The sequence below is a fragment of the Megascapheus bottae genome, chromosome 1 (genome assembly GCF_031878675.1).
Source record: "Megascapheus bottae isolate mThoBot1 chromosome 1, mThoBot2.hap1, whole genome shotgun sequence".
NCBI classification, from domain to species: Eukaryota; Metazoa; Chordata; class Mammalia; order Rodentia; family Geomyidae; genus Megascapheus; species Megascapheus bottae.
The window spans coordinates 102121959-102146263 of record NC_143509.1 but is presented as its reverse complement, the minus strand read 5'-3'; the positions used below and the strand labels follow the sequence as shown (position 1 = coordinate 102146263).

Below are 24305 nucleotides of genomic sequence, written 5' to 3'. Positions count from 1 at the left end.
GCACGCTCAGAGCGCCTGCCATGTCACCTGTCACCTCAGCAACGAGGAGGGGAGTTCACCCTGGGTAAAAAGAGTTGGCTGAGCCCTGCCAGCTTAGCTCAGACTCGGTGTTTTTTTTTTCTCCCTTAAGTAAAAAAAAAAAATCCAGGTATTCCCCTCAAAGTTAAGGTATGTGTATTTAAAGTGCACACCTGACATTTGCCTTCCCTTTCCACTCCCCCAAGCTGAGCCAAGCCCTCACCTCTCAGCCACGGCCTCATCCTCCTTTCCCCACAATAAAAGACACAAAATGGGTTAAGTTGGAGAGACCAAACGCACGACGCTGGGCACGGTCAGTACCATGTCGCGTGTTTACAGCGGGCTGAGGTCTGTCTCCCGGTCTGCCTAAGTTCATCTCAAGCATCCGAGCTCAGACGTGTGAGACAGACTTTGGTACCTAAGCTGCTTGTGTGGCACAGTGGAGTCGGAAACAGATCAAAGCCGGACCTTGACTACAGGAGCCTCGTGCCAGGACAAGGGTAGCCATAGACGGCACATGGACAGCTCTGCCTTTCCAGACCAGAGTTCAGAGAGACTGCGTGCAGATGGCTGCACAGAGCTGGCATCCTGATAGCCGTGTGCCGCCGCTGCAGTCCTTTCGGGGTGCGATGGGTGGGGATCGTCTCCGCAGTGTGCAGCAGGCTCCATCACGGGCCGTGTGTCCTCGTGTTCTTGTCCTCCAGAGCTGGGTGAAATCAAGAACGTCACCACCACGCAGCCTTCGCTGGAGCTGGACGGGCTGGAGAAGTACACCAACTACAGCATCCAGGTGCTGGCCTACACCCGGGCCGGGGACGGCGTCCGCAGCGAGCAGATCTTCACCAGGACCAAAGAGGATGGTGAGATGAGATGGGACTCACGGGCCAGAGGGGCTAGCTTCCGGGAAGGGACCGGCTACAAGCTCCCCTTAGCCTTGAGCCATCAGGCGCTCCTGGCTCTGCCCTCCTCACAGGCCCCAGAGGAATTTGGGCCACTCACAATCTAAGTCCACCTATGGACCTCCATCTAGGGACCTCCTTCCCCGTCCTCCTCCTCCTCTTCTTCCTTCTGCTGCTCCTCCTCCTTCCTTCCCACTCTCTTTATCTTGTCCTCTACCACCATTCCTTCTCCTCTTTCTCTTTTCTTTGTTGTGTTCTTTAGATCAGATACTGTTTTTATACCAAAGCACCTTTTATCTTGGAGCTGCGATGCTGCCCTGCTTGCATCCTGTTAGAACAGCTCTGGTGGCTCTCAAGCTGCCAGGCTATGCTCTGCCCATCTCTGCCCTTCCACTTGGAAGTTAAGGACCTGCCTAACCCATCCCATTCGGTGCCAGGTAGATTACTATCGGGATCCTTTATCTAAATGCTATGAGAATTTATTTTGATTCTCTACGTGAGTCTCAGTAACTTTGTGTGGTTTTAAATCACTGCTTAGTTGGCTTCAGACCATTGGCTCTTCAGTGTCACACAATTTGGATTGAGTTGTAGGACTCTTACCCGGGCTTCGGAAACCACAGCAGCAACAGCTTCTGCACTGCTCTGAGGGAAGCTCCCGGGCTGTATGCAGAACAGTCTAAAGTCTAATAAGTAAAAAAACAGTGAGGGCAAGAGCATAAGGAAGGCACCACAGACTGAATTAATGGCCCGAGGGAACCTTCCTGACCCACTGAGCTCCAAACCACCATGGTGGAGGTGAGCTGAGACAGACCCCCAGCCTGCCTGGTGGCCGGCACCCCACCGAGTGCAGTGCAGGCTTTGCTCTGAGCTGCCAGTCTGCTGGCCAGGACTCTGGTCCCCTGGGAAGATGGCCAGGGTGGGAGGGAGGTGCCCTGACCATTGTCATGCAGTTGTCTAGCTTGATTCCAGTGGTTCAGGAAGGCAAGCCTGGGACCCAGGCTGGGAGATAAGCATTGCCTAGCTGTCCCTGCATCCCTGGACCCTAGTCCCCTTCTCCTTTTTCTGCACCTCTCCCTGCCCTCCCCAGATGTTCCATCTGGTAATGACCCCCAGCTCCCCAGCCCTTCCCACAGCTTCATGTCTGCACAGGAACTGAGGCTCACTAGCTTGGTTTTCTAGAATACGTGGGTAGTTGTTCCTAGAACCATGCAGCTGTCATCCAGCTGTGCGCTGAGGAAATTTGGTTCCCGCCCCTCAGGGCAAAGGAGAAACCTAAGGTCTAACAGGAAACATGATTGGGAAGTCATTCATCAATCAAATTATCTATGAAACCAAGCCCTGAGTGAAGAGAGATTGCTGTGTAAATGCTGGCCCTGGCCCTGTCGCCAAGGAGACTGAGGTCCTTTGCCTAACTTACCCTGGACTGAGCTGACCTTGTGAGCTATGTGGGTGTAATAACTGAGGGAATGGGGATGCAGCAGCCTCATTCCCCCGAGGGAATGGGGTGCGAGGTGAGCATGCCTCACCTGACATGCGGTGGGCTGTAGCTTGGCGCCAGGTCCTCTGAGGCTGGCTTTTCCCTCCTACAGAGCAGGACAGGGCGCAGGGGAGGGGCAGTGTCTTCCCTCAGCAGCACTACAGTTGTCACTGGAGCTATTCCTTAACAAGAAACAGGTGACATCTGCAATTTCTAGAAGAATGTACGGAGAGCCAAAAGGAAGGGCACAGTCCTTCTGAATGGTGATAGGTATCAATGCTTAGTTCATCTTCCTGTTTTGAGAAAGAAAAAGTCTGTATCGCAAGAGCCAGAATGAACTATGTAAAAATCTGGATAGAACGTAAGTAAAATAATTGGAGACATTTGGCGCATCATATTCATTAAGATGTCCCGTGCAGTGTCTCTTAGAGGGCTCTTATTCTTAGGTCAAAGGACCATTTAATTTGAGGCTCAGATACATGGATGGATAATCTTGGACCTATGAGAATAACCTCAATTTCAGATTTGATTTTTCAGACTGCTCCAACAATGAGTCCTTGTGCCTCTGTTATTATATTGCAAGAGCAATACAATCTACTGAAAACTAGACAACCCATGCTGCATCCTAAAGCCTTTGAGGAAATCCTAAGATTGCGTTTGGCATGGTGTGGCTCTAAGTGTGGGAAACACACAGGAGAGAGAATACAGACAGAACACCATCGATGCCTTCTTGTTGATTATTTCCATTGCACAGGCATAAATGAGCCTTCGTCTTGATACCTCTCTGCAAAAGTAAACACTGCATGTGTTTAATAAATACAAATAGCTGTGTTGATGAGCAAATCCTTGCACAGTGCCTGACCAGAGACATGGCTGAGGCTGTGTGAGGACGAACGTGAGCAGCATGTGTTCCAGACTCAACAACTTCCTTAGCGGGATGGCTGGGGTCAGCTGTGTCCTTGAGCCATGCGTAGTCTTGAAGGCATAGGCTGTGGTTGTGTATATGAGGGCATCTCAGAAAACCTTAGAGGTGACAGACAGACAGACAGACAGAGCGACCTACAACAAACCCATGGAAGGACACTGGTCAGCACTGCCCACGACGAGGGCCACACAGGGTGTGGAGATTGGCCTGGGCATTAGGAGGCAGCCAGCAGCACCACGCCCCAGAGAGACCCGGCTGAGGCTCTACCATGTTCACTGTCATCCAGAATAGAAACAGCCTCCTCTTCCTCCTCCTCCTCCTCTGTCTTTTTGGGCTGCTGGGATTTGAACTCAGGGCCTGGGGAGCTCAGGTGCCTTCGCTGTCACTTGATTTACTCCACCAGCCCCTCTGGGCCCTGGTTTCTTTCAAGACCATCCTCACCTGTCAGACTCCTGTCTGTGCCTCCCTGGGTTGCTAGGGTGATAGACAGATGGGCACCAGTGTGCCAGGCACTGACTGAGGGCAAGTCTGGGGAACTTGTATTCCAGAGCTAGCAGGAAGCATAATCCTCAATCTTCACCTCTCGAATAGCGATGACTGCAGGCCTGAGCCACCACAGCAGATGAAAAGTTGTCTTCTGAGTAGCCAACAGGAGAGCATCTCTAAAGCATCCTCTGACTTTCTTCTGTCTTCAATGCCTGTGCCCTGCTTTAAAGGCCTCTTCAGGTTCAGTCAGGCCCTCCAGGAACTTCCTTTCCATTAGCTTCAAGCCAAAGGATTGGCACCATACATAGCTGTACCATTGTAATAACCTAGTCACGGAAGCCCTCCACCCCTCCAGGTGAGAGTCACCGCCCCCAAGGCAGAGGAAGTCCCAGATAGGAGCCTGCACCAGGGGGTGGGGTCTGAGACCACGCCCACATTTTGAAACAGCCAATGAAATTGTGTCACCACTCACGTAGGAAATCAGTACCCAGACACTGGTCCCCATGAGGCCCCCATGGAGGCTGGCAGAGAGGGTAGAGACGGCCATGTCACTCCTGATCTTGTGACAGAGCGACAAAGAGATGTCTCTAAAAAGATCAGTGCCCAACCTAATCTAGGCTTCTGAGGGGAGGGAGCTCTTCCCGAAGAACAGATATGTAGAAAAACTCCAGAATCTTTAGTGTCCTGTCCTCTAAGGAAAGGGTGATAGATACTGACGGATCCATACTGCATACAGAATTCCAAGTAATTTCTGTATCTGACGTATCCCTTACATCCTTCACAGTAAAATCAGAATTGGGCATAAATTATGCCAGTCTCTTTCCAGACAAAATAAGGACTTATTACGGAAGACATAGAACCAAGTAGTCGAGCTTAGGATTCACACCTCCCATTGTTGGGCCAGTATGGTCCAATCCAGATCTGAAATTTTAAATTCTAATTTGAAAAGCCTTGGTCAAAATTTCAGTGAACTTTTCCAGAGTGCCCTGGCCCTCCACGTGTCTCCTCACTCCTGTCTTCTTTCTTGTTCTTTCCCTTTCTCTTTCTTTCTTTCTTCCTTCCCTCCCTCCTGGTTTCCTCTTTCCCTTTCCCCCCCTCTATCCTTTTCATTTTCTCCCTAATCCCTCCCCTTCCTTTCTTCCTCCCTCCCTTCCTTTCTTCCTTCCCTTCCCCCCTTCCTTCCTTCCTTCCTTCCTTCCTTCCTTCCTTCCTTCCTTCCTTCCTTCCTCCCTTCCTCCCTTCCTTCTTTCCCATCTTCCTTCCCTCTTCCCTCCCTCACAGTGCCCATGCTTGTAAGGCTTACTAAAAGCCCAACTATTACCCTCACCTCCTGGAAACCTAAGCCCAGGGCCAGGGCCTGTGCCCTTGGTTCCCAGCAGAGGCTGCTCCACACCCCCGGTCCATACTAAGCAGAAACAGAGGTACCTGAGGCTGAATCTCCCGCTGGCCAGAGGCAGGAAGCCACCGGGGGCTAGAATGGGCAGAGAGTGGTCCAGGAAAGCAGGGACTTGAACAAAAGCCATCTCTCCCAGGACTGCTGCCATTTCTGGCTACAGCGGGTGGCCTTCCCATCAGAAATGTGCTGTCTCCCAATGCTGCAGGCCCCGGGTGGAAGAGGGCCCTGGCCGAGCTGCTCCGCCTGAGGGCCATGGGTGGCATCCGCCCCAGGCCTCTCTCCTTGCCTTGCAGATGACTGTCTTCTCACCATGTTGCCTTTGACCAGTTTCCCATTACCTGTGCTTGTCTCTGTGTCCAGAATGGCCCTCTTTGTATACGACCTCTGGCCAAAATGGACCATGGTGGACCTTCGTGGTTCCTGTGGGCTAACGAGCTCCTTACAGGCCCTCTCTTCAAATGAGGCCCCGCGCTGCCATTTTCCCCTAGGACCTCAGGGAACACGCTCAGTGGGGTGGGGCTGTGGGCCTCCCTGGGAGCCACGGCCGCCCAGGCTGCTGGAGTATGTCATGGGGGACCAGACGCCCAGCCAGCAAGGCAGAGGGCCCTCCACCCTGCCACTAACCCCAGCCCCTCCAGTTCCAGGTCCTCCGGCGGGCGTCAAGGCGGCAGCGGCCTCCGCCTCCATGGTCTTCGTGTCCTGGCTGCCCCCGCTCAAGCTCAACGGCATCATCCGGAAGTACACCGTGTTCTGTTCCCACCCCTACCCCACGGTAAGTGGACAGGCCGCCAGCTGCTCTCCAGAACCTTCTAAGAACATGTGCCCCTTAAGGGCTCTTCTCTGGGAACGGTGGCTGGCCTTCCTCCCGCCAACTTGGGCCTGTGTGCAGCGCCATGGGTAAAGTCAAGCCTGCGGGTGGGCTGCACAGACCAACAGCCATAGGCTTGCTTTGAGGCCGGGATGTCAGTGGTCTCGTGTGGCTTCCAGGCAGGCTTCCTGGACGCAGCCACTGTCCCCTGGTGAAGTCTACCCTCCAGGCCAGGGAGAAAGCAGGGCAGACCCCGCCTGCCACCCGCCGAATCTGCTGTCCAGGAAAGAGGAGGTCTGATCACCCCCCCCCCACACCGTTCTGGGTTTCTCATGGGGGCTGGCATATCCCCATGTCTACCAAAGAGAGCAGAGCCACGACGGATGTACAGAGGACGCCCCTCCACGGGCATGTGGCAGACCTCCTTATTGTGAACCTCCTCAGAGATTCACAGGAGAACATTCACTCCCGTGTGTGTGTGTGTGTGTGTGTGTGTGTGTGTGTGTGTGTATGCCGCTGTGTGAGAAAGGGTGCAGAGGTCACCAGCAGCTCCTAGAGTAGGGTGCAGAGGTCACCAACAGTCCCCAGAACAGGCACATAGGTCACCACTAGCCCATGTTTGTCCCCAAACTGAGCTTCACCTCAAAAGTGGAAATGCCACCCTGGCCTCTGAGAAGACAGTGGTGGATGTGTCGGGTTGAGGGAGGAGACCTGTGCCCTCGTGGGACTCCCAGCGGGCAGGTCCACACAGTGGTCAGCGAGGGGGCAGGTCCACTCAGTGGTCAGCGAGGGGGCAGGTCCACGCAGTGGTCAGCGAGGGGGAAGGTCCATGCAGTGGTCAGCGAGGGGGAAGGTCCACACTGTGGTCAGCGAGGGGGAAGGTCCACGCAGTGGTCAGCGAGGGGGCAGGTCCACGCAGTGGTCAGCGAGGGGGAAGGTCCACACAGTGGTCAGCGAGGGGGCAGGTCCACTCAGTGGTCAGCGAGGGGCAGGTCCACACAGTGGTCAGCGAGGGGCAGGTCCACGCAGTGGTCAACGAGGGGGCAGGTCCACACAGTGGTCAGCGAGGGGCAGGTCCACGCAGTGGTCAGCGAGGGGCAGGTCCACGCAGTGGTCAGCGAGGGGGGAAGATCCACACAGTGGTCAGAGAGGGGGCAGGTCCACTCAGTGGTCAGCGAGGGGCAGGTCCACGCAGTGGTCAGCGAGGGGCAGGTCCACGCAGTGGTCAGTGAGGGGGCAGGTCCACTCAGTGGTCAGCGAGGTGCAGGTCCACACAGTGGTCAGCGAGGGGGAAGGTCCACGCAGTGGTCAGCACGGGGCAGGTGCAATGATTTCCCTGCAGATTCTTGGTGTCTTTTCCTATACAGAGCATGGGGCTCCGGCCAGCAGGCCTTCCCCAGAGTGAGAGCTGGCTAGAAGCAGAATGGAGGGAAGGAACTGTCAAGGGCCCCTCTGAAGGTTTCCCTTTCTCCTGGGAAGTGTGTTTGTTGCTGTTGTTGTTTAGTCATATTACAAATGCAATAACATTTCATAGAAGGCCAGCTTGGGCCACAGTGAGACCCTGAACTACTCCCATAATGGAAAGGAAGGGAAGGGAAGGGAAGGGGAGGGAAGGGTAAGGGAGGAGAGGGGAGGGGAGGGGAGGGAAGGGGAGAGAAGAAGAGAGGAAAGGGGAGGAAAAGGAAAGAGAGAAGAGGTGATGGGAGAGAAGGGGATAGGGAAGGAGAAAAGGGAAGGGAGGGAAAGAGGAGAGGAGGAGGGGAGTGGGGAAGATAGGAAAAGAGATGAAAAAGAGAGGAGAGGTACTGAATCCTGAACTCTGAGTCTCATGCTCTCATGAGGCTTTTTTTTTATTCACTTGTTCTACCACTTGAGCCACACCCCCACTTGCAGCTTTTTGCTGGTTAACTAGATGTAAGAATCTCCCAGATTTGTCTGCTAGGGCTGGCTAGAAATTGTGGTCTTCAGACCTCAGTTTTGTTAGTAACTGGGATTGCAGGTTTAAGAGTAGAGGATAGGTGAACTTTTTACTGCATTTTTAAAGACGTATAGAGACCCTGGGCAAAATGAAGTTTCCATCTTTACAGTCTCATTTCTATTCATGTATTTAAAATCACTGATTTCATTCATAGCTCTGCTCATAATGTGGAATTAACAAGGAGTTAGTTGGGACTTTCCCCTCCTTAATGAGTTCCTGGGATTCACTTTGAAATGTTTGCTTTGTCTTTGGGATTTTTGCATTTCTGCCTATGCCCAGCAGTGACCACCAGAGGGCAGCATGAGCTCTGATCATTTTCCTCTTCCCAAGGGAATCTTTTTTTTCCTTTGAAATGATTTCATAGCCAATGTAGAACATGCAAGGATAAACCAGGACACAGGATGTCCTATAATTTGAGCTCCTCTTAAAAGTCCCTTGGAGAATTTCCTTGTCGTTGTCAATTCATTTGCAAGATCCCCAATTTAACACCTTTTCTTGAAAAAAAAAAACCTTGCTAAGCCAATTTTTTGCTCTAATATGTAAAATAGATTGCCCAATAATAGGAATTTACTTCTAGTCTTAGGTTAGCATAAAAAAATAAATTAAAACTTCAGGCTCTGGGTGGAGCCTGACGCATTACATTCCCTGTAAGTGAATCTGGTGTTGGTTGTCTAAAAGCAGGACAGAGCATCAGCATAACTCAAACAATATTGTAAGCAAAGAAAATCCACAGATGAGATCATCTCTTAAGATCTCAGATTAGGAAGTGACTGGTATAGATTTTATTACTAATATTCCTCCCTACTAAAAATGTAAAATGAAAAGGATATATATGAAATAAGCACATGAATGTGAAATAAGCACTAGGACGTGGAAATTATCTACTTCACGAGGCTGAATTCATTTATAAAGACCCTAGATTATGAAATCAAATAGCAGTGATCTCTCATGCCCAAAGATTATATCAGAAGGCGCGAATAATTATATCCACATCAATTATTCTAGCTTGAGATACAATGGTATCCAGTTCCTGCACTCTAGCATAATGGCTGAGTGAGGTAGTAAGAATATACCAGTCTTCTTTGTTGTTATTGTTTTACTTGATCCAGCTCTTCTTTGATTAATTTTATTTTATTGTAAGGAAGATGTACAAAGGGGCTGGGAGTGGAGGGATTGCAGATGTGAGTCATCAGAGCCTGCTTGCTGTGTGTTTTGAACACTCACAGTCCTCTGCATTGCTTCCATGACCCACATGTATGAGCCACCGTTCTGTGCCTTCTACAAAGGAAGTTATCTTCTCTTTGCTGAGAACGAGATGGAGACAGTGCAGTCTAGCCAGGATCATTCAGCTTGACAGTGGGGTATGTCAGCCTTGTGGCTGGGCTCACAGTGGCTGCGTCTCCCCCAGTGACTGGGCTCAACCCAGGGTTTGCACCCTGCCCTCCCCAGCTCCACCCACCTGGTGCTCCCAGCATGGATTATCAACTCGCTGTCACTTCTTGCATCATCATTAGTCCCCAGCACAGTCTGGCCTCCCTGGTGGCTTGTTGGCGTCTCACATGAGACATATGGGGTTCAACAGTCAGATCTTTGCTGAGACGGTCTGTGTGGCAGGTACATGCTGTCGATGGAAAATCTGGAGACATCACATAGAGGCGAAGCCACTGCAAAGCATCCATGTTGGAATTCACACAGGGATTCTGGTTTAAAAAACATCCTTCAGAAGCGCATTTCTTTGGGAGACGTTTTGGGTTTTGTTTGTCTGGTTTGTATATTGTTTGTTCATCACCCAAGCTAGTCTTGAACTCTTGCGTCTCCTATCTCAATATCCTAAGTGCTGGGACCATGACTGGGACTATAGCATTTTGACTGGCGTGGGGAAGGTATCCTTGCCGCTTCAGGAAGATTCCAATGGAAGATGACTTGTGGGCTTTAACTTTTTTCACACTCGAATTCACATCCATTTATTAGACTCCTGCTCTCTGGAGTCTGTCACTTTTCCAAAGTTTGTCCTTTAACAGTGGACTCTTCCTCGGCCAATCACTGCTCAGTCTTGCTGTGGCCTGAGTGTCATTCTCAGGCCATCACCAGTGCCTCCTGGTGCTGCAGGGCATCATGGGAAGACAACTCCCTGAGCTCAGTCTTGTAGCTTCTGGAGCCAAGGAGGTGAGCGCAGGCCTGGCAGTGGACTTTCTGCGCAGCCAAACCGTGGAAGTCAGGGCCTGGGTGCTGGCCCTAAGCTTTGACTCTCAGGGCTAGTGCTCAACTTCTGGCTTTTCCCCCCACTGTCTTAACTGGGGATAAGAGTCTCACAGACTTTCCTGCCCCATCTGGCTTCAAACCTTTATCCTCAGATCTCAGCCGGACACCCACCAGGCTTGGAAGTTTCTCTCTCTTTTTTAAAATTCTTTTTTAGTCTTTTTTTATTGTCGGGGTAATGGATAGAGGGTTACAGTTACTTTCATCAGCTGGTGGGTGCATTACTTCCCACACACTGACACCCCTTCTCATGTTTCTGCCCCCCTTTCCCTTCTCCTGGAAGAGAGACATTCTAGGCCCACTGGAATGCTCGTCCACCTTCTGGCTTGCAGAATTCTGGCTTTGAGATGTCATCCAGGCACACAGACTGGATGTATTTTGCCCACATCCTTTAACCTTTAAATGCTCCTTTCAAACACAGACTTTATTTCTCCTTTTCCTTTCCTTCTTCCCTCCCTCACTTCCTCCCTTTATCATTTCCTTCCTCCCTTCCTCTTGTCTTCTTCCTCCTCCTTTTCATCCTCCTCCTCCTCCTTTCCGTGTTCCTCCTCCTCCTCCTCCTTCCCCTCCATCTTCTCCTCCTCCTTCTCTTCTTCCTCTTTTTTTTTTGTTTGCCCTCAGGCCTTTGCAAGTATTCTACCACTAAGCTCTTGGCTCTATTTTCGAGGTGAGTTCTCACATGGGTCCTGGCCAGCCTAGATGCATTCCTTCTCTTTTATGTGTCCAGCCCTAGTTGAGATGGCAGGCACACACAACCATATTCAGCTACTTTGACTGAAAATGGAAGTCTAATGAACTTTTTCACCCTGTCAAGCTAGAACTGAGCCCTTCTCTCAGTCCTCTCCATCTCAGCCCCCAGACTAGCTACAGCTACAGACTTTGTTTTTAGAGCCCTTACAGGCTGGCAGCAATGCTGAACAGAAGGTAGAGAGATAGATACCACTTCCCCGCACACACAGCCATCACCCCAGCTAGAGAGCTCTGTTTGCTCATTATCACCCAGAGTCTGTGCTTATGTTGGGGCTGGCTCCTGCCTGTGGTCTGTCTACAAGTGGACAGTGACCTGTACACAGTGAATTCAGGAGCCTTCCAAACCTCCATGCGGATTCTAGATCACCCCTCTCCTGCCCCCTCTTCACTGTCCACCAATCTCTGTCCTATTCCTCCGAGAAGTGGAGGAACTTTCCAAAGATTCTGGCTTTGAAAAGACTTTATCTTCTTCATGCAGCCTGACACAGGCATGTTCTATTTAAGGAATTAAATTGGCTTCAAATCTCTTTTTAATTAAGAGTGAAAGAAATAGCTGAGATTTTTTTTACAGTACTGTATATGAAGCATATATTATTTTTATTACTAAGTATAGACTTTTCCCCTAATGTTTTTCCTCTGGTAGAAGTTACATGATGGCTGCATTAGTCCTTGAGTACAGAATTTGTTGGATAGGTCACAGTCCTCTGAAAGGCAGGTAAGTCAGGGGCAATGTGATATCCCAACACAAGAGGGTCGAGGCAGAAGCGCGGCGAAGAGGTCAGCCTGTCAGAGAGGCTAGGAAGACTTCAGGAGGCTGAGACTTGCCAGGTGGCTAATGGGGTGGTATCCTCTATTCTAAATGCATCAAGAAAATTCAATTCCTTTGTCCTTATTCTTGTTCTGGACATTAATTTTAATTCACTTGCAAACCATTATACAATTTTTTTTAAATAGAGTTTGAAAGGTCAGCAAATAACATGGAGTATATTTGAAAAACTTTGTAGAAAGTGACCACCAGCCATATAATACAACAACAACTTCAGTAATTTCTACATAGGCCCAAAGAAACCACCAAAATTCTCTGGAATAAAACTGGTAACTTCAATACACCATAGTCCCTGCCGACAGCAGCCTCTCTCTACCGCACTGGCAGGACACTCTCTAAGGCATAGCATCATTGTTTCCTAGGGATGAGAAAGGGGAATACAAAGAAAATCTGATAAAAATGAATTATACATAGGAATCTGCTTAAAGATCTTAAGTTCAGGCTGGGCACTGGTGTTTCACACACGAATCCTAGCTACTCGGGAGGCTAAATCCTCAAATATCGTATAGTTCAAGCAGGAAAGTCTGTGATAGTCTTATATCCACTTAACCACCAAAAAGCTGAAAGTGCAGCTGTGATTCAAGGGGTAGAGAACCGGCCTTGAGGAAAAAAAAATCCAATGACTAGCATGTGACCCCTGAGTGCAGGCCACAAAACACACACACACACACACACACACACACACACACACACACACACACACACACACGATCTTATATTGACTTAGCTACTAGTTCCTAATGAAATAATGAAATCCAGGCCATTTTTTCCTCTGCTAAACAGAATGACTTTATGTATCCATTGTGTCTGTACCTATCATTAAAAGAGGTATCTGTTTTGTTTATTTAGCTTTAGAGAAGATTATTTTTATTCGCTGAGGTGAATATTCAACCAACGAAAGCAGAGCTTTCAAGATTTTTAAAGCATGCATACTAATAATTAGATATCAGAGATTTTTTTAAAGCAGCCTATTTCTTTGATAGAATTAGTTTTCCATTAAAAAGTTAATTGAAAAAATTTTAAGTGGAATTATTTTTACATCCATCAGACAGGCTGAATAATTTTATCTGAGCAGCCTGGCTCTTTGTAGTCGTTTTCTAGGCAGTATTTTCTCTTGCATTCAAATGATTTCTGGGTCATCATTAACTCACCTAACACAGCTGTTTCTTTTGTTCATTCTGAGTTCTGGTCTTGGATTCTAACTCAGTGTGCTATGAGCTATGAACCAGACTCTGCAGGGATTACCCCAGGCCAGACCTCTAGGGGCCTAAGACTCCAGCAGAATAAAGGGAAGGGCCTTACTGGGTGTTCACAGACAGAGAACCACTGGCAGGGGGGGGATTACAGAAGGCTTTATCAACCCATCCCTTAAGCTAAATAATGGGAGGCCTTAACAATGAACTCAGCAATGTTTTGTAAACATCCAGGGTTTTTGTTTTGTGCTTTGTTTGTTATTGTTTTCTTTTGACTGGTCCTAAGGCTTTAGACTCAGGGCCTGGGTCCCATCCAAGAGTTTTTTTTTTTTGTTTGCTCAGGCCTAGTGCCTGCACTATAGTCATGGCTTCTTTATTGGCTTTTTGTGGTGGTTAATTGGAAACAAGAGTCTCGGGGACTCTCCTGCTGTCGTTGAACTGCAGATTTCAGCTTCCTAAGTAGCTAGGATTATAGGCACGAGCCAGTAAACAGCCAGGGTTTCTGTTTTGTTTTAGAACTTATCAAAGAGCCCGTAAAGTAGTTTAATGTGGGTAATTTTATCCCACACCTTGGCCAAACATATCTTTTAAGTAAAGAGGAATGGAAACAGCAGAAGGCCAATGTAATTCTGACTGAGGCGAGTCTAGGGAACTTTTCCCAGGCTTTGCCTGAAGCTGAAGAAGAGGAACCCTCTCTCTTTCCTTCAGCTGTTAGGACACATGGATGGGAAGTCCATGAGAAGCCTGTGCGGCGCCAAGCAGACCCCCTAAGACAGTGAAGCAGAAAGGCTGTCCAGATACATAAGCTATGCCTGGATTTATCCCTATGGCTGCATTTTCTACTATGGGTATACATGTCAGGAATCCTGTAAAACATATGTGCGTGTGTGTGTGTGTGTGTGTGTGTGTGTGTGTGTGTATTCATATGTGTTAATTTGTAGTATATATGTAACCATATATAGCATATATGTGTATATAATTTATATTATGTGTAAGGATATTTCAATAAAATATACATATATACATATAAATATACACGTATATGTATTAACAGGAGGTATTTTTAAATCATGTACATAAAGAGTTCACTTATTTACTTCTTGCTAATATTAATCCATGTTCTCAATCAGGAAGACAGGAAGGTTTTAAAAGACAAATCAGATGATTTTGCTTCTGAATATGAGTAGGAATTGGCCATTCTTAATGAATTCTCTTGTTGGCATTGGAGATGTGGCTCAGTTGGTAGAGTGCCAGCCAATGAGCCAGAGTATCAGAACTGATACTGCTGTGGACAGGAGAAAGAAAAGGAAAGTAAGAAATGAACCCTCTTGTTGTCAAATGTTCACCTGACCTACCATCCACTGGAACAGCTCAGTACTGACCACGAGCAAGCTCAGTAGAACACTGAGAGCCTCTGTGTAGATTTTCTTAACAAGCTCAAGGACCGTGGCTAGTCCCTGTGTCCTGTAACTCTTGCCATCACTTATCGCCCGTGAGCCCCCATGCTCGAATTCAGGGGTGCTTCGTGACATCTGCACATAAACAGCAACATCAGGCCAGTCTGACATACACTAAATACTTTTAGTGTATGTCTTTAGCCACAGTTCCATCCCACCCGCATGCATACACACACATGTGCATGCATACACGCATGCACATGCATAATGCCTGTACACAGTCACCCCCATGCACACATACACACACATACATGCATGCATGCATGTGTGCACACGCACATGCACACACACGCACACGCACACACACACACACACACACCCTGGGCTTAGTCTGGTCCACATGACATCATCGGGGAAGGACTCTGCCATTCCCCCTCCTCCCTTCTTCTCTGGACTGAGATGCAGGTACCAGGGTACTCCTTAGGGATTTCAGCTGAGAAGAGGTTTGGTTGACAATGCAAGTAGATTCTGGACTAGAGCCTTCAGAATAGTGAGGCACACATTTTCTTGGATGGCTGACAGAATTTCAACCAAATCCAGAATTGTCCCATCAACACCATCTTTCCAGTCACAGAGCCAGTCAAAAAGGTACAAGGGGAAGAATGAAGAGCCAGCTCATTGCCATAGCCTGGGCCCTGCTCAAAGCATGCCGACTATTCTGACTTTCCACTGCTTAAGCCTTCCTTTAAAACACATCTTTTTTTTTGCCCAGTTTTTGTAGCCCAGGCAAAATGAAGTCACTCTCTAGGCCTAATAAAATCTAGAATTACTATTATCCCTTCCTTAACCCTGAAGAAAATGAGAATGAACAGATCAAGTAAATAGTTGAATCTTGAGGAAAGCTTCATTTCCATATTTGTTTCCTTAATCCCTGAGGCATCTTCCCGGCTGCAAACTGCAATGCTTTATTCCATGCCCTCGATCAAGGAGCTCTGCCCAGTTCCTTTCTGCTCCCTCATTTAACCTTCTAAAGTCTTTGAGGTAGCTACCTGATGAAATAGCAGGAGAAACTCGGGCTTCGAGCAGAACCCATCTCACCCAACAGTCTCAGTATTTGAAGAGGCTTTGCACAGTAAGGTGTGTGCTGCAATTAACAACTCACCTTCCATACTGCAGGATGTCTGTGCTGCAAATTGAATAAAAAGAAAACATAACTATAGCCACTGCCCTTACTGTGGTATTGAGGCAAACGTTTAATAACCAAGCAATGTGCATCATGCCTCTTCCTCAGAATTAATGTTTCTGGCTGAGCACTAAGGAGAAGAATTTAATCCATTCGTTTTGCTTCAATACACTTAATGAGCTTCTGATTAATTCTTCCCATGACACTCTTTTTTTTTTAACCTTTACCTATTACCTGCTTGAAAAAGTGCTTGCACAGACTGTGAAACCCACCACGAATAGCTGGGGGATTCTGATTACAATCAATACCTGATGACCCCGTGCTTCTGTCTTTGGGGGCATCTTGTATCCACAGGGGGCCTCCCGACACTCACCTGGCTCTCTCCCTCAGGGTCCACAAGCAGGCATCCTTAGCTCTCCCAGCTCTGATCCCAGCTCAGCCTCCTCTCCCCCCATGAGCAGGGCTCTCCTCTACACGGGGACTGACCATCTTCTCACATCTGGCTGACTTACCAAGCGCTCATGGCACACGCCAAGTTCACAGGCTTCCTGGAAGCCCAGAGACACCGCCTATCCCTAACAACAAATGAGCCCCGGCATCTCCCAATGGAAAGTCTTTACTCAGAGCCCAGCGGGGGATGGTAGACAATGCGAGGCCTCGCAAGGCCTGAGTAGATGGCCTCATGTGTTTTGTTAGGAAAGAAGGTACGTTGGGAGTATTTAGGGCCGTTGTTAAAGCCAGGAGACAGCAGGAAATGCGTGTGCATTGGTCACTTGGCCATGTTGGATCTGCCCTTGCTTGAGATAAGGAAGATGAAGCTGAACGGTTGAGGGCTTCAGAGGCATAAACAATATTGTCAACTCAAGTGGAAATGCCAGTGTCATTGCATTCCCCAGTAACAATCAGGCTGAGTTTCTACTAGCTGTCTAGAGAAATGCCACCCCACCTGTAGAGGACACGACAACATATGTTCATGGTTAATCGTCTGTATAAATGGCAAAGCAAATATGTTATTAAGAAATTACATTTTGGGGGCTGGGAGCATGGCCTAGTGGTAGAGTGCCTGCTAGCATACATGAAGTCCTAGGTTTGATTCCTTGGTGCCACACACATGGAAAAAGCCACAAGTCGTACTGTGGCCAGGGGTAGAGTGCTAGCCTTGACAAGGCTCAGTTCAGGGACAGTTCAGGCCTCAGGACTGGTAAGAGAGAGAGGGAAAGAAAGAGAGAGGGAGAGAGAGACAAAGAGACAGAGAGAGACAGAGACAGAGAGGGGGGGGGGAAAGGGAGAGAGATTGTTTTCATTGTTGACTTTGTTACACTTTATGCTGTAGGCAGCCGATAAATAATAAAATGTATATTTTGGAGGCAAAGACCAACTATACCTCATAGCCGTGTACTCTGGGCAGCTTCCACAATGTACCTTTCAATAGACATTTCCTTCCCCAAGTATGTTTGAATGATGTGTGGCTGCAATAAGAGCAATTGTTATAATTTTCCCATCCTTAAGCTTTGTGAAATTGGACTGGTAGCAACCCACGAACTTGTGATATCATGCAAGGGAAGTGCGCGCACTCGGGGTTGTTTAGCAAGAACAAACTCCCAATTCCCTCTGCATTTTGGGGAGACAGGTGTAAAGCATCTGAAAACACAAGAGCTCCTGAACACATGGCCTGCATGTGTGTCCTGGAAGTGTGTGATATTCCAAGATGGGCAAGCACCACTCGCTTAGGCTCACTGTTCCCTACTTTTTTGATGTCCTTATATGCTACACTCAGTGCCCCTGGGATCCCGAGTCAGCCTGGCTGGTAGAATACGCTGCAGGTTACTGTGCCTCCTAGTCCCAGCCCAGATGCTTCTTGCCCAGGCTTCAGGTAGCTTCCTCTAGGTACACACACAGCTCCCCTGCCCGTTTCAGATCCCTAGCATTCTCCTTGCACAGCCCTCTCACCTGGAGATACTGCCCCGCCCACTTTCGCTTGCTCCTGTTGGTCTCTCTCTTCTGGCTCCTCTGCAGGGAGGCTCTGTGCTCTAGAAGCACATCTCAGAAATGCAGAAACCCTGCACTTGTAGATTCCCTCCTACGTTCCCGTCTCTCGGAGATGGCCTGCAAGCCTCAGCCGTCCCGCGATGCCGTTAAAGCCACGTCTGTCTGTCCTGTGTTCTTTTGCGGTCTGACATAGAATCAGTCTAGTGCCTGTTCCTTCACCTTGGCCAAACACGGAAGGGCTATGGCACTTAATCTAAAGTAGAAAGGCTCCGCAGTCGAGGACAGGCTGGCTAGGTGGAGTGAATTCCACTCCTTGTTGTGAATCAGGCCTTTGAGAGAGTGGCTCGGGGTGGCGTTTGTGTTTTCAAAGGGAAAGTATGGCAGTCCTGTGATTCTTTCAGGAGACCTTTCCCTGCCCGCCTGCTTCTTAGAGTGTGGGACCATCTCTGTCTCTTCTCACAGGTGATCAGCGAGTTTGAGGCCTCCCCCGACTCATTTTCCTACAGAATCCCCAACCTGAGCCGGAACCGTCAGTACAGCGTCTGGGTGGTGGCGGTGACCTCAGCAGGACGTGGCAACAGCAGCGAGATCATCACAGTGGAGCCGCTGGCTAAGGGTGCGTCCCAGGGTCCCCACTCTGCTTCCTTGGCGCCCCGCAGGTGCTGAGTAAAGCCCGCTGTGCCCTAAAATGCAGGCAAACCAGAGCATTGCACTCCTGTCTCCTGGGGCTGCCCCTGTGCGAGATGCTTCTGGAAGAAGCTCCTGTTCAGACATCTGAACCACTATCTCAGATAACTGGTGGGTCTTGGAAAGGTGCCACGCTGAAGAACGCCTGTTTTCTTTATCACGTGCGCTGAAGATCTAGTTGGCAACCTAAAGTCTGGAAGGACCCATGTGATTAAAGAATAGGCGTTGCTTCTGATTCTTTCTTCTTGTCCATTAGGCTTTATGTTTTTACTGTCTAGCCTCCAGATAGTAAAGGCACATTTTAATGCACAGTCTTAGTACTGAGTTGATCCACTTCATAAAATTCTTTGAAAAGCAATTGAACGCGTAGAAAAAACACAGCTTGGAAAATATAGCGCCATTCTCGTTGGCTCATGAGACCCAGCTATTGAATTTGATCAAAGAAAGAAATGTTACTGTGGGACATTCCGCTCCTTGTGTGTTCTTCTAGGGAAAAATCTCAAGCTCAGTGGCTTCCTCGCATGCCGCATGCCCCATGCCAGCGGGGGCAGCGAGCCTGGGCAGTCACTGGGCTTCTGGCTTTGGTGTTGTTCTAGCTCCTGCGCGAATCCTCACCTTCAGTGGCACGGTAACTACCCCGTGGATGAAGGACATTGTCTTGCCTTGTAAAGCTGTTGGGGACCCGTCGCCTGCCGTGAAATGGATGAAAGACAGGTAACCAGTAACCCAATGTACACCTGTAATGCACACCCCCTCCTGGACAGCACAGCAGATGTGTGGTAGGTCTGATAGACACTTTGTTCATGCAAAGAAATGGAAGCTCCCTTCTGATACCGGTGTAACAACCTCTGCGCTAGTCCTGAAGGGATCCTCTCTGCTGCATCTGTTTTCTTCTCTTCCTTCCTTCCTTCCTTCCTTCCTTCCTTCCTTCCTTCCTTTCTTTCTTTCTTCTTTCCTTCTCCTCCTCCTGCTCCTCCTGCTCCTCCTCCTCCTCCTCCTCCTCCTCCTTCTTTTTGCCAGTACTGGAGCTTGAACTCAGGGCCTAACTTGCCAGTCCAGGAGCTTGAACTCAAGGGCGTTTGTCCTTGGACTTTCTCAAGGCTAGAGCTCTACCACTCGAGCCACAGCACCACTTCTGGCTTTTTCTATGTATGTGGTACTAAGGAATTGAACCCAGGGCTTTGTGCATGCTAGACAAGCACTTTACCACTAAGCCAGTGCATTTGTGTTCTGTAAATCTGGACACTGAAAGTCATGGGAAGATTCAAAAGGAAAGACAGCATCACCTATCCCATGCTCCTTGTGGAAGCTTCCTACCAACTGGGTCCACTGGCAACATGAAACAAGACAAGGTTCCCAGACTCACCTCAGCCTTCACATCAGCCCTGCACTCAGAGACAATGGACCATCACCTGACCTGAGAAACAATTTTAAGAGAGGGAATGTATTAGGACTTCATAATATAAAGCTGCTTTTCCATACTCAATAGTAATAAGCAAAAAGAAAGAGAGAAAGAGAGAGAGAGAGAGAGAGAGAGAGAGAGAGAGAGAGAGAGAGAGAGAGAGAGAGAGAGAGAGAGAAGCAGCCAAGATAGAAAGATGAGTGTGGATGTGAAACATTCTGTCCATATGTGTTTTAAACATGCTTTATCTTTATTCATAGGGGAAAAATTAGATTATAAATAAGAGCTAAGAATTCACTCATGAGCAGAGATCTGATCTAATGGATTCAGAAGAGTGCCTAGTTCCAAACAAAAGAACTTTAAAAGCATCAACCCTAGAAATAATGGACTGAGTCCAGTGGCCAATTTTCTCATTACATTTAAATTTTGTAAGCCCCAGGACATTGATATGTGCCTGGGGTCCAGTGTGCATTCTACCAGGTGTGGGAATGACCCCAGCCTGCACGATAGCCTGCCTGGAGACCATGGTTGTGATGAGACATTGTCACCTGAGAACCAACTCACAGCCTCCTCAAGAGACCACCGCTTAGAGAGTGACAGTGATCAAGGAACATTGTATGCACAGTTTGACTTGCTGGAGCTGAGATCTGAGGGTCTTGGTTCAAGGCCAGACCATGCAGGAAATCTTATCTCCGAATAAGTACCCAAAAAGCAAGAAATGGAGTTGTCACGGTAGTGGTAGTGTGCTAGTCTTGAGCAAAAAAGCTCAGGGAAAACAAAACAAAACAAAACAAAAAGCTCAGGGATAATGCCCAGTCTCTGAGTTCAAAACCCAACATTGGTATAAAAAAAAGAACGGCAGGTTGAATTGAAATCCTTTTGTACAACTATTTAAAGATGTTTTTTCATTAAAGAATAATTCAGATTTCAAGTAGAAGAGATCACAAGATGTAGTACTTTGTTCAAGCTGACCCTTCTGTTCACCAGAGCAATCTCCAGAATGTCCTCACAGCAGTCTCAAGAATGTTCTAGTGAGGGAGTCCCAGGGTCATATGACTGTCATTAACCCTTGACCAAAGGCTCAACTGGAACCCAGGCCCCTGGCACAGAGCCAGCCCTCCACGCCACAGTGTAGACAGAGAAAAAGAAAAGCAGCCGTTGTGGGGGGGGGGTCTTCATCCTGTAACCCCCGTCCGGTTCTCTGTAACTCCCGTCCGGTTCTCCTCTGTAACCCCCGTCCAGTTCTCTGTAACCCCCGTCCGGTTCTCTCTTAAGGAGGAAGTGTTCCGCAGGCAAACGTGCCCGCTCCTTCAGAGAGAGGCTCTGTGCTGCTCCCCAACCTCAGCTAATGTGGGTTGTAATCTCTTTAATCTGTGCATTTTTCTTCCTGTGAGGCAGTAACGGGACACCCAGTCTGGTGACCATTGACGGCCGCAGGGGCATCTTCAGCAACGGCAGCTTCGTCATCCGTACGGTCAAGGCAGAGGACTCGGGCTATTACAGCTGCGTCGCCAATAACAACTGGGGATCCGATGAGATCATTTTAAATTTGCAAGTGCAAGGTACCACATTGTAGGACTCTCCTGCATAAGACTTCCACACACTGACCTCACGTGCAGAGAGCAAAGTCAGGCAAATTTAAGTCGGCTTTCAGAATGAGCCAACTGCTGTTTTTACATCACAAAAAATAAACAAATGAAGTAAAGGTCTTGCTCATTCTGGAAACTATAATTTAGAAAAAACAATCAAACAACAACATGTATGATTCCAGGGATAATGTAGGAATGCCATAAATTTCTTTGCATTGAAACGGCCGAATCTATTTTTTATGTATGTAAACATCTCAAAAAATTTCCTTTTTCGTAGCTTCCACTAAGTACACTGTTTACATATATATCTGTAACCTGGAAAGCACGAAGGAAAATGGATCTGAACGGTGACCTTTTGTATCTTCTAATTAATCAAATTGACTCATATATCTGGCCCAAAGAAATTCTAAATATATTGCTATATTATTTAATTGTGCATTTAATGCAAAGCATTTCTTAAACTACATAAAATGTGCAACACAATTTGCCAAGATTATCATATTAAAATTGGGCTCAAATCTCAGGCAACTATGGATTGGGTTGAGATTAAGGTATATGGAGAGGTTTTACTTTATTAGAAGAATCTCAAAGGGTATGCATCTTTAGATTTAAATGTTTTCACATGCACAGATCACAGTAGACAAACTTTATATTGCATGCCATGCAATGCAAAGGAAGGGGGAAACAATACTTTTATAAACAATACTGCACAAGCAACCTTAAGTTTTGAGTTAAACAGGAACCAGAATTCCAGGGCATTTTGAAAGACAGTACAGTGTGTGAGAGTATTGGAGAGATATGCCAGGCATTCAGGCCTTTCAGTCGGCCTGTCAGGCTCCTGACACACAAAAAGAGGACATTTTAGATGAAGCTTTTGCTCTATCTTGTATGGCTGGCTCTGAATTGGCTTCAGTGCGTCTGTCTTCAGAGTCGGCCTGTCCTTCGGGTCCTATGTGTATGCTCCGTTCATGGGCTGCTGGTCACTGGCACATTTGTAATTTTCAGATATGAGGAGTGAGGTTGGATGAGGTGCTTAGAAAAATTTTGTTTTGGCATTCCTAGGGATTGAACCCAGAGCCTCCTGCATGCAAGTACTCTGCCGCTTGAGCTACAGCCATAGACCCTTTGTGTTTTGTTTTGAAGTAATTAATTTTTCCTAACTTTGTTCGGGTTAGCTTTGAACTCCCAATCCTCCTGTGTCTACTTCCAGAGTCACTGGGATTCCCTCCTCCCCCTCCCACTCCTCAAAGCAGCACAGCTAAGTGAATACCATAAATCTTTTTCTCTTAAATTTCACAGCTGAAATGCAGAGTAGAATAATGTGTGCATCCTTAGTGAGACCTCCATGAGTGATGAACAGCTTGGAATTCAAGGAATTATGAGGAGATATAAATCCCGGGGAAATGTGGTTGAATTTCCTTAAATAATAGATTCCCTCTGCTTTATCTCTTTAGCCCAGCATATCAATAAAAAAGACATTTTGACAGAAGCGAATTGCATATTTTGGCAACCTCAAACACTTATTTAATAAATGGCTGCTAAACGTGATTTGGTAAATGACTGGTACTGAAGATTAAGCATATGCAAAACTAATTCTTGTTTTCTCGAAATGATTTCCCCTCCAGTGCCACCCGACCAGCCTCGGCTTACAGTTTCCAAAACGACGTCTTCCTCCATCACCCTGTCTTGGCTTCCTGGAGACAATGGAGGCAGCTCCATCAGAGGTAAGACGACTTGTCTGATGACCTTGATTGATTGTACAAAACACTGGCCAGCTAGTGACATCTCTCCATCAAGTAGCTGTTTCACGTCAGTGTACTCTGCCCCAAAGGATATCACACAAGTCAAGTCGTCCATTCTCTAAGCAAGAAAGCATATGTCTACTTTTATAGAAATTGCTGAAACTAAAAATCACTCCTCTAGAGAATCTCATTCACAGAATTATTGGGCCCCTCCTAGTCTGAGTGATATGACAAATGAAAAACAAGTAAAGAAAAACTGGTTCTCTCTCTCGCTTTCCTTCTCTCTCCTTCTCTCTCCCTCCCTCTCTTTCTCTCTCTCTCATGTGTCTCTTCCTCTGCCCCTGACTACTGTTCCATTCCCCCCCTCTTTGTTTCTGCCCCCCATCCCCTCTTCTTCTGAGATTCAGGAGACTGTTTCTTCCTGAACACTTTATTAGTCTTTCAAGTAACTTTAGCACTGTTCTGACTTAAGAGATTATGAAAGGAAGCCTGGAGTTTAGATGAAAAGCAACCTCTGTACCAAGTAGAAAAGTGCAAGTGTGGCTGGTAGAGGGTTAGCAAGGCTTGGTGTCGTCTGAGCAATCTAAGGATGAGGAAGGGAGTTTGTCTGCAGGTGGAGGTAGAGATGGTGCTCAAGAGTAGGGACCCAGTCACAGGAGGTCCTGGAGCATGTGGGAGAAAATGGGGCCACCCGAAGGCAAGGAGTGAGGATACAAAGACAGCTGGAACGAAAAGAACACTGCCAAGGGAAGCCAGTGGAAAGCCTCCGCGGGCATCTTCTGCCCTGGAGAGGAGGCCATCACGACTCTTCCTGGCTTCTGGCTCCATGTGACAGCGCTGCAGCGAACAAGTCACACGGCTTTTCTCTTGTTCTCTCCAAGAATCAGTTGCTAGAGAGTTCGCAGTGCTCCACGGGCTGGGGTGAAAAGCTCCCCTTTTTTGTAGGAAGGGAAAAGGTGAGGGTACTTTTTAAAAATAGCTGGATGATGAGGGTTGAGGCTGTGCCTGTGGGTTTGAGGCGTGTGGGACAGCTTGGTGGCAGCTGCTGTGTGACAGGCACAGGGAGTCATTAGCAGGATAAAGTCACTGCCTCGCGGCCCCTCGTCCCCAGCTGCACACAAACGCTACACATTGCGGTGGTCACAATTATCTCCACCTAATGACTTTTTTAAATGGTGCTGGTCACCAAAGCTGGTGACCTCTAATGAGGGCAAAGTGAGGGAAAGCAGATTCCTTGCAGACAGGGCCAGAGAGAAACGTGCTGCAGGCACAAAGGGCCCCAGGGGCCCAAACTCCAGACT

General features: G+C 48.0%; 1 protein-coding gene across 1 annotated transcript in view; it reads left to right on the top strand.

The window, feature by feature from the left end:
- The window catches only part of Dscam (DS cell adhesion molecule), a 342911-nt gene that overhangs the window by 267060 nt on the left and 51546 nt on the right, over positions 1 to 24305 (top strand). Inside the window, exons 19-24 of the mRNA XM_090331431.1 lie at positions 723 to 878; positions 5840 to 5973; positions 18047 to 18200; positions 18868 to 18985; positions 21072 to 21235; positions 22888 to 22986. Coding sequence (XP_090187557.1) covers positions 723 to 878; positions 5840 to 5973; positions 18047 to 18200; positions 18868 to 18985; positions 21072 to 21235; positions 22888 to 22986 — 825 coding nt within the window. The remainder of the gene's footprint in view (positions 1 to 722; positions 879 to 5839; positions 5974 to 18046; positions 18201 to 18867; positions 18986 to 21071; positions 21236 to 22887; positions 22987 to 24305) is intronic.